General features: G+C 31.2%; 1 protein-coding gene across 1 annotated transcript; it reads left to right on the forward strand.

The window, feature by feature from the left end:
• Positions 1-1,487: 1,487 nt before the first annotated feature.
• LOC124537328 (A disintegrin and metalloproteinase with thrombospondin motifs 16-like) lies at positions 1,488-9,014 on the forward strand. The gene is made up of 5 exons (XM_047114145.1): positions 1,488-1,616; positions 4,937-5,345; positions 6,917-7,022; positions 7,278-7,415; positions 8,156-9,014. Exons 1-5 carry the CDS (start codon positions 1,557-1,559, stop codon positions 8,229-8,231), a joined length of 789 nt encoding a protein of 262 aa, XP_046970101.1. The 5' UTR covers positions 1,488-1,556; the 3' UTR covers positions 8,232-9,014.
• Positions 9,015-10,703: the final 1,689 nt, after the last annotated feature.

Raw genomic sequence — 10,703 nt, forward strand, 5'->3', positions numbered from 1 at the left:
CAGCTGTTGAGCTAAGGCCACACATAGGGGATACACATGAAACCTTCATACAATACATACATACATAATATAGGTTTCCTCACGATCCTGTCACCAATTCGAAATGAATACGAAAACCAACACAAATTATGCACTTGAAATTCAAAAGCTTGGTTTGAACCTGCCTTCATAAATATTCACATGAATGATTTAATAATAATTTTAAGTTTTATTATTAAAGTACATACTTTTGACCGACGTCTAAAAAAGGAGGTTATGAGTTCAATATTTATGTGTGGTATGTATGTAAGCTGTTAGAATTCAATTATATTTAAGTATGATGATTCATTTAGGCTTTCAAGCTTTCAAGCTTAATTTCTTGAGTATATGTTTGTCACTTATCTATTGTGTTGATGTTATCAGTAAAATTGTTCCCTTAACAGTGTGTTCACCGTTGTGTAAGTTTCATTAAAATCGGCCTAGTTGTTTCATTTTGAAGTCGGTTTAATTTTTGTACATTATTTACTAATATTAACAATTAATCTATCGAAGTGCTTCCTAGAAGATATAAACTACAATAAAACGTTAGTATCATGGTTCGCAATTCTCAATTTAGCCTATTAATGTTCATGTAACCGTCTATTTTATATTGTATGTTAAAACCAGATAGGCAATTTCAGGGTTCATTAGTTTTCAATCTATGTTCAAAGAGTGTTTTTGTTTTCTTCGAGTTATACTTGACGCGTTATTCAATGTGTGAGTGATTTTTTATGTACACACACAGACAGACACACACACATACACACACACACACACACACACATACACACACACATACACACACACACACACACACACACACACACACACACATACACACACACACACACACACACACACACACACACACACACACACACACACACACACACACACGGACATACACACACAGGTCATGAAAATTCCACGATGAAGTTGTCTGCTAAGCAACCAATTATGTGTCACATCGTTCGAAATATAATTTACAATTTTAATACAAATTTCAATGGTAAGGTATTATAGCAGTGATATAATGTAGTGACATAATGTCTTAAATCATAATAATTATTTTATCAATAAAATCAATTGATAATTATTATTTTATTATTATACAATAAAAACTAGAAGAAGAGCTTCTAAAATGTGTACCTATTTTTCAATACCAGCTAAAGAGCATGCGTCCTGATGTTGTTTTATCTATATCAATACAGTTTCCTTGCAAATTTATCTAAACGTACTTAAAGTTGAATACTAGAAGCCATCAAACATATTATATATAACTCACATTACACATAAATAACTAACTAGGTACAAAATGAATACCAAAAAAAAGTATTAAAATTAAATAATCAATAAGGATAAATTAATTTTATTTATAGATTTCGACTAGTCACTATAGACGTGCTATATTAGGTTTTGCGGTTTTTATGCGCGTTTCGGTATGTAAACGGGACTTCCAAGATAAATGCGTTGAGCACGCGTAAGTTCAGACGTTGCTTAGTCTGGTTTAAGCTCTGTGATAGTACGTGTGTGTGACCATGAAACTGTGCTTGGTTTGGTTATTATTCACCATTGTTGATTTTGGATATGGAGGTCAGGTAGGTGATTTTTTTGGGTTTTTTAATTGTTGTTGTAGTTTGTGTGTTATTGATAAAAGTTTATTTTTATTGGCTTTCATGATTATTATTAATTAGTAATTAATAATACATATTTATGAAAAATAAATACGTGTTGTATATTATTTAAATTATTTCAATTACAGTGTAAAAAAGTATTAAATTGAAAAAAGAATTGAAATGTGTAAATATCTTATAAGTTGCTTAAACTATATTTTTTACTATAAAATAGTTAGTTCCGAAGAAATGTAGACCCAAACATATTGTACAAACAGCTTTAGTAAAATAAAAAATAATAAAACTAGAAAGCGTGCAAAAAATATTTCGCACAAAAAAGTATATAGAATGAAGGTCAAATATTGTATCCAATGGTTAATTATTAATAACTTACAAGACTTAAGGACAAGTTATATACGAAATTCGAATATCGAACGTTAAACTTCTATTTCTAACCGTCGTTTCCTGTAATCTTGGGGCGTGTTCACCGCCATTTTATTAAGTTTTCACCATTTTTAATTTTATAGACGGAACGGACGAGCCACTTGATAATTGTTAGTGGTCCCCACCATAGACTTTGGTGATATATTAACAACAACTTAGCCGCACCAGCCCTGGGAATCGTTATCGTATGTGCTTGTAGTTGCACTGGGAAACAGGCGCTTCCGACCAGAACACAAAAATGCTAATTATTTATGTTTGGTGATAGAATATCTGAAAAATGGATAGTACCTACCCAAGCTGGCTTTTACAAAGCCCTACTACCAAGAAATATCAAAACATTTGTTTAATTTAAATTTCTTGTCCCTCGTAAACTACATACCGATAATTATTATCAAAATCGTGACCCTTAGTTTAACGCAACGGCTTTGAATGTAATTAGAACTATATAAGGATTATATATTTATTTATCGAAACGATATTCTATAATATAAACGAGTTAAGAAAGATGACGTTGGATTAATTTAAGTAATATTTAACCAAATTAGAACGTAATAAACTTGTCGTTATTTTACGAGACAATCTCATTATAAAGTCAATTGTATACAAACAACAAAACACTTCATATTTATTCATAGCTAGATATTATCGACCACCAAACTGCATCGAAACAACGTTGTAAGACAATCTCCGAAACCAATAATAAAGAGACGAGGCACCTTCACAATAATGGGACATGATCATCTGTTAATTACTTCCGTAAATATTAAACGTCTGTTTATCAAATCAATGCTTAATTTAGTTTATGTGAACGCAGCCTTACTTGTAAAATAATGACATTTCGAAGTAAAATGACGTAAACGGTGAGGTAACGCTCATAACACATTTGTGTCACGATAAAATAAAAACAATTGTTTGCTATTTTACAAGGTTATATATTTTAAAAACATGAAATGCTATTATCGTTATTTTATTGACTGAGAAACAGAGCGTTAGTAACAATTTCCCTTGGATTGATTAATAGACTTACGACCTTTTCTTTCACCACAAACATAAGATGAATATTGTGGTACATTGAAAAAGAGAGTGCCATTTTTTATTCACATATAAAGGTAGTTATTGCTTTGTCGTTATTAAAAAAAATATAACATTTCAAAGCTTTTTATCTCCTATCCTGAAACACTTATAAGGGATGGATTAATGAACAACTCTCAACATAAACTAATATTAAAATATTAATATTTAAAAATGGAGCGTAATATGACGATATTATTATCAATGCAATATATTTAATAAACACCAAACCGTTTCAGAATAATCGTCGAAAATGATACGCGTCATTCAAAATACATTTTAGGCAGTATAAACACATACCTTCGTCTTTAAAAAAAATAAACTTACTACATACATTCCCTCGCTAACACAACAATGCAAAATATTTGTATTATTATTAAATGTATTGCCATTGTCAAGCCGTGTACCAGGTGCTGTTTTAAAAATGGAACATTGCTACCAACATTTACATTCTATTATTATTCTTTTTAATTTAATGTTCGAATTTAGAACACGATCTACTTCCGGTTAGTACGTATTAATTATAAACATATCCTTTCACACGCGTAAGTCATAGTGAACGAAATTATCAGCGAATCTTAGATAAAGAAAGATACGTGTATTGAATATTGATTTTGTTCTTAATATATAAAAAAAATATGAAATGACTATTCTTTATTTTTATGTGTCATTTTAATATTCTAAGAATATAATTAAGTGTCTTTTCAATATAATGTTTCTATGAAAATGATAAGAGTGGTAATCTTAAGTGATACCGAGTAATATGACAGAGATGATATTATGATACTTATTATTATCATAAGTAATTGTTTTTTTTTAAATAATATAATTACTGAATAATTCCTTCATTACTAAACGCGGATAACGAACGTACGGACTGTTGGCCGATCGTGTGGCGCCGGCATTACACGTCATTTTATGAAAACATTGTCATAGCCAAATATAGTTCTTTATTCAAAACTAGCTGTGCCCGCGACATTGTACGCGTTTGAATTTAACAAAAAAAAAATATTGTAGCCTAAGATACTTCTCATTATATCAGTTACCTGCCAGTGAAAGTCCCTTCAAAATCGGTCCAGCCGTTCCAGAGATTAGCCGGAACAAAGAGACAGACAAAAATTGTAAAAAATGTATTGTATTTTGGTATATGTACCGTGTATACATTGAGTAAAAAAGAGCTATTTTAATATTACAAACAGACATTCCAATTTTATTATATGTATATATACTAGCATACTATACTAATATACATACTAGCCAGTTTTAAAATCGAGAGTTTACTTTCACATTAACTAAATACTTATGACTGACTTGTAACGTCACGTTGGTCTTGTCTAAATATATCTGAACAGACGGACGAGGGTGTAATCGTAAAATTCTAGGTAGCGATTTATTTTTAGACAGCAGATGCACACACAAATAACTTAAACAAGCGCTTGATTGGTACAGTCTAATAATTAATCTTGAGCGCTATTCTGTCTGTGTTGCTATCCTTAATTTGTATTTTTTTTTCTGTGACATATTTTTTTCTAGCCAGACAGCATCACGATATAAGTTTGAATGTAACTTTAATTTCTTCTTGCCACTTATTTAAAAATGATCGTTAGAACCTAATTACGTACGCAGAGATCCTGCCTTAAGTTTATATATATTTTTGTTCTCAATGCAATACAATCTAATAAAACTATTTATATTCTAATCGAACAGTTCTACATTTAATACCTATATTTTAATTTTAATAAAATAAAAGATTGAAATTATAGCATTTTTTTTATTTTCCTCTCTTACAGATAAAAACAAAGCAACCAATCAAATATATAGCAAAACCAAACAACGACATCACAATCAAAATAATGGTGCATATAGACAAAGAGTTGACGAGGAAACTAGTCCAAGAGTACGGGTTGAAGACGAGGAAGAAATTAAAAAACCTCACGCATGGTATATTAGAGAGCGCCAGGAAACTCTTCATGCATCCAAGTCTGAACCAAACGATTAACTTCAAGTTATTGGATACGAGGTTTTTAAGAAACAATAGAGTAATAGCGATGGATGAAAACGCTCCAAAGTATCTCAGCAGCTACTGTGACTGGCAGAGTAAGAAGAAAATCAGCGAGCGGACCCTGTACTATTCAGTGCTGCTGACTGGATTAGACCTATTCCATGTGAACAACGGCAAACTAATCAGGAGTAACTCAGGTAAGAATATGTATAAAACAAAATAAACGACTGTTTTCATGTCAAAAATTATCTACGATACGTATAGTAGGACAGAACTTAGATATAGCATCGGCAAATTCAATAAAACCGATTACTGCCGATTTACACAACCAATAGAAATAGCTCCCTATCGCGCCAATCGATGCTATTCGTCGCTGTAGATTCTCGTTCCCGTTCAACCCTAGAAAGAAAATGCATGTAAATTGACGTGTCAAATTGACGAATATATAAGGTCATATGATATTACAAGTTATTATGTTTTTGTAAAGATCATATTCACATAAGAAATTAATATTGATAATCTGGGATAGCATACTTAAATCAGATGTGATCGGTTTTACGAATTTTGCCGATGCTACATCTAAGTTGTGTCGTACTATAATTATCACTAAAAGACGTTTCGTATGTGTCGATTTTGTATGTATAATAGTAAAATTAATAGAAATGACGTCAAAGCCTCAAAAATCAATAACCGTCAATCGCAAACTGGTCGCATAGCTATGAAAACATCTAAGATTCGATACTGATCCCTTGAACTACCATCGTGCCTACAAATAACATAATATCTAAAATTATTGAATAGGCCATTAATCTTAAAAAAGTTTTTAATGAAATCTAAATAAGATAATAACAGTAATTCATAAACAGAACAAAATATTATGTTATGAACAAATATTAATTCTAAAAGACATCGGTGTGGTTCTATAAGAATTAACTTTGAATCACACTCGTGGAATATTGACTTACGGTCATACGCAATTTTGATACGTATGTCCAACAAGTTTATTATTATTAGAGTCATTATAGCATATCACAATCAGACATTCCACGCTTGTGTGCTGCGGTGAGTTTTGAGTTTCTTCTTCCTCGATTCGATCGTAAAAGCTTTAATCAATGAAATTCCTTGTTTTATGTAACTAATTTTATGATTAAAGTGTAATCATTTTTAATGTCAGTGTTTTATAGATAATGCCAATAATAATTATGTTATATATCGAACGTAACGAAGATACTCCTAAATCGGTGGGATTTCGGGATTGATGATGATTTTTTTTATTGGTGTATTTAAATCAGTCCTGGTACTATTTAGGTAGCAGTAAATTAAATAAAATTAAATTATTGAATAAAAATAAAGCTAAATTATCATCATCAGCTTGTAAATTATCCTTTTTGACTATAAGGTTTTAGGAACATATTCCACCACGCTGCTTCAATTAATGGATACACATGTGGTCGAATTTCGTTAGAATTAGTCACATGCAGGTTTCCTCACGATGTTCCTTCACCGCCGAGCACGAAATGAATTGTAAACACATTATAAGCGAATGAAAATTCAGTGGTTTTCAACCGGTAATCATCGGTTAAGATACACTAGTTCTAACCACTGAGAAATCTCGGCTCTCTCACCGCTAAATTATGATATAACACAATGTACAAGTACAGTGAAAGAAAAATAACATTAGCTTAGTAACAACAAAAAATAACTATATTCTTAGGTATTTAAACTTATTTTTTTTTTACAATCTCTAATACTATGTGTGTTGTTACAGGTCGTGGATACACGAGAGGCATGTGCAGTGCCAGAAAAAGCTGTGCTCTCATTGAATGGGATCCAAGAACTATTGGGTTTTTATTAGCACATGAAATTGGTCACAGGTTAGACATATGTTCTTTTTTAATGGAAGTATATGCTTCACTAGTAGATTTCCTATTGATTGACTAAGAAAGGTTTCTGTTTGAGTAGAAGATTTGGAACCAATTCCAAAATTGCATAAATGCCGATTTTGCCAACAAAGCACGTTATACATAAGAAATTTCAATAATTCGACTTAAGCCTAAAAATACAGACAGAAGATCTCAGATCGTGAGTACCTTTTATTTAATTTAAAGAAATATATCAACTTTTTTCAGCCTAGGCATGAGGCATGATGGACCACCATATAATCAATGCAGTGATCAGAAAAATATCATGGCGGTAAGATACGAGGAATCTCACCACCCGACCAGCTGGTCGCCTTGCAGTTGGTATTCGCTGAGACAATTTTTAAAGTGAGAAGTTTAATTAATTTTTATTCTAATTTACGTTTTGCTACTAACATACCTTCCATTTAAACAGGATGTACCATATGCGCTACATTGCCGAAATAGAGACCTATTTTCAATTTTAGCATTTATTATGTAAACTATACACGTCGGTCAGGTAGCAATGACCTCATTCATTATTGTCTAAACTTTTAACTTATAGTGACGATGTTTCAGTTGCTAGAACATCTGAATCTTAAATGAAGATTAGGGGTTCAATTCCGAGAATAGATCTGCTCATTCATGTTACCCTTGCACATTTTAAAGTTTGGTTGTAAATATATCTGTAGTGTTTGCTTACTTTAAAATTAAAAGTGGAGGTGTGCTTTAGTGAGTAGGTACCTAAAGAGAGTGTAACTAAATTTTCAGGTGAAAGAAAACTTTATTTATTGCTATACGTTCAGGAAATATTATGTTATCCTATAAAAATGTAATTATTTAAATAACATTTTTTTTAATAAGTATTTTCTAACAAACGCCAAATGCTTACGTCTTTTCTTATAAACATCGCTAAGTTAAACATTGATGTTTTTCTGATATCATTAATTTCACATCTATGAAATAAAGACACAGTATTGTTTAACTAACCACCCAATAAAATTTATTTTTTAAACAGGTAAAATTTATAAAAATGTTAGCCTTACAAAATGTTTGAAGCAAACTTCATATATACGTCGGAATGTAAAATTGCTTTTATTTTTCCACAGGACCAGCAAATCTTGGTGTCTTAGAACCCAGTATGATAGAAGAGTAACATCAAAATATACTACATCGAAGAACTGATATTAACGTGATAAAGAGTACTTTATTATATAATGAACTATCTAGTCAGATAATTAGTTTACACTGGCTCCAATAGTTAATATGGATTAACCGTAACAAATACATTGGTACTTTGATACAATTTAAGGCTTAAATCCTAGTTAAAGATATAGAGACTTCTTAAATATGACCTCTTTTTAAAGTAAGCTTAGCTCAAAGTTCCTTAGATATAAAATAATAGGTTATTATTTATCATAAGTAACGGTATTAAAACTTCCTAACTTTTATATTTTTACTAATATAATTGTTTTAGCGTAAAAAATAAATGAAGGAGATAATCTCTCTATGCTTATGTTTTCGAAGACTTCAAATCTTTCTCAGTTGCTCATTAATTACTGTTGAGTTATTTTTTAATGAAAATATGTTTTAAAGTAAAGTGCCCACATAAGATTTGGGGACGAATATTACTATGTGTCATTAGATATATAAATGTACCTTTAAGTTAAAAGAAACGTCACATTAAAATGAAACACATTTTTACAATTTAGTATCTATATTAATATAAGCTATACAAAAAATACTCATACAAATTGTATAATTAATATGTTTCGAGATATCTGAGATATAATTTACTATATACGATTCCATTGTTATTCTCTTACTTATTAATAAGGACGTCTGTGTAACTTTAATGAGCATTTAAATAATAATTTTAAGTATGATAAATAAACGCATTTGTAAATTATTTCAATTATAATCTAAGTGTAATTACAAGATAAACAAATAAAACCTGTTTTAACCTTACTTTATTTTAAAACATATTGCTATCTCTCTACAAAATAACAAACCTATGAATTGCTAATATCATTCAATCAGGCGCTCTTTAGAGCCTTTAAAAATGAGTAAAGTGCCAAACTATGTAAGAAAGCAGTTTATCTGTACAGAAATAAATTATTCGCAGGAGCAGTCCGAGGATAGGATATAAGTTGCAATGAATAGTATGTACATGCCTTGGGTAACTAGTTAAGCTATTATATATGGTCCTGTGTTGGCATCTGATCTTCATGTGCTAGATTATCTTTCAAATACATTATGAAACAGGGTACAAAGAAAATTAGGCGAAGGCCTGCTCTCCCTTTGAGGAGAAGGTTTTAGAATATATTCCACGACGCTTTTCCAATGCCGGTTAGTGGAATACACATGTGGCAGAATTTCTATAAAATTAGACACGTGCAGGCTTCCTCAATATGTTTTTCTTCACCGCCAAACACGAGATTAATTATAAACATAAATTAAGCGCACAAACATTCAATAATTCCTGCCTGGGTTTGAACCCGCAATCATTGGTTAATAACAAAGTATATAACAGAAAGTTAACATCAATAGAGCCTTTAAAATAATATAGACTATAAAACGCTTGTATACGTATAGAATGTCACATTATGATATAAATTGTAGAACAAAACACCAGACATAGACAAAGGGTCAGCTACAGATGCATACATTGATTGCATGTAAATGGAACGGCCGACGAGCATAAACAATAAATTTTGGGGGAAAATATGTGTACTTAGAATGAACCAACTTTGCTATCTTTGTGTGCGTGGCAGTTAACTTGACACGCACCGAACGTCAACTAGTGTGTGTGTAAAGTAAAGTAAAGTAACAACCTGTACATTTCCCACTGCTGAGATAAGGCCTCCTCTTCCATTAAGAAGAGGGTTTGGAACATATTCCACCACGCTGTTCTAATGCGGGTTGGTAGAATTTACATGTGGCAGAATTTCGATTAAATTAGACACATGAAGGTTTCCTCACGATGTTTTCCTTCACCGCCGAGCACGATATGAATTATAAACACAAATTAAGCACATATATATAGTGGTGCTTGCCTATGTTTGAACCCGCAATCATCGGGTAAGATACACGCGTTCTAACCACTGGGCCATCTCAGCTCGTGTGTGTGTAATAAATGTAAACTGTTGGACACTATTTTTTAAGACATTGTCAACGTTGACAGTCTTTCTAGACACATAAATCAAAGCATTAATAATTTATTTATAACTATCCGGGCCCACAAGTTCAAAATAATTGATGTAGCCTATGTTACTCCTTATTACATCAGCTAGCTGCTGGTGAAAATCCCGTAAGAGCAGACCAGCCAGACAAAAGACAGACAGACAAAAATTGTAAAAAAAATGTCATTTTGGATTATGTACCGTGTATATATACATATGATTGATGAGTGTATATATATAATTTTGGTAAAAAGCGATTATTTTAATAATACAAACAGACACTCTAATTTTATTTTATGCATAGATTAATTTTATTTTCGAAAGGTAACAATTTGTAACCTTGAGTTTTAAGGAATTCCAAAGTTCCTAAAGCTATTCACAATATTTAAGACAAAGCTTACGCATTTAATACTATTCTACATGATATACATCTGAATGCTATTAGTTAGAATTAGTTGAATCTGAATCTAAAATT

Source organism: Vanessa cardui, chromosome 18 (assembly GCF_905220365.1).
Source record: "Vanessa cardui chromosome 18, ilVanCard2.1, whole genome shotgun sequence".
Classification (NCBI taxonomy): Eukaryota; Metazoa; Arthropoda; class Insecta; order Lepidoptera; family Nymphalidae; genus Vanessa; species Vanessa cardui.

Coding starts and splice junctions, on each gene's coding strand:
- LOC124537328 (XM_047114145.1), top strand. CDS start 1,557: ATGAAACTGTGCTTGGTTTGGTTATTATTCACCATTGTTGATTTTGGA. Junction 1,617..4,936: donor ATTTTGGATATGGAGGTCAG/GTAGGTGATTTT, acceptor CCTCTCTTACAG/ATAAAAACAAAGCAACCAAT. Junction 7,416..8,155: donor TCGCTGAGACAATTTTTAAA/GTGAGAAGTTTA, acceptor ATTTTTCCACAG/GACCAGCAAATCTTGGTGTC.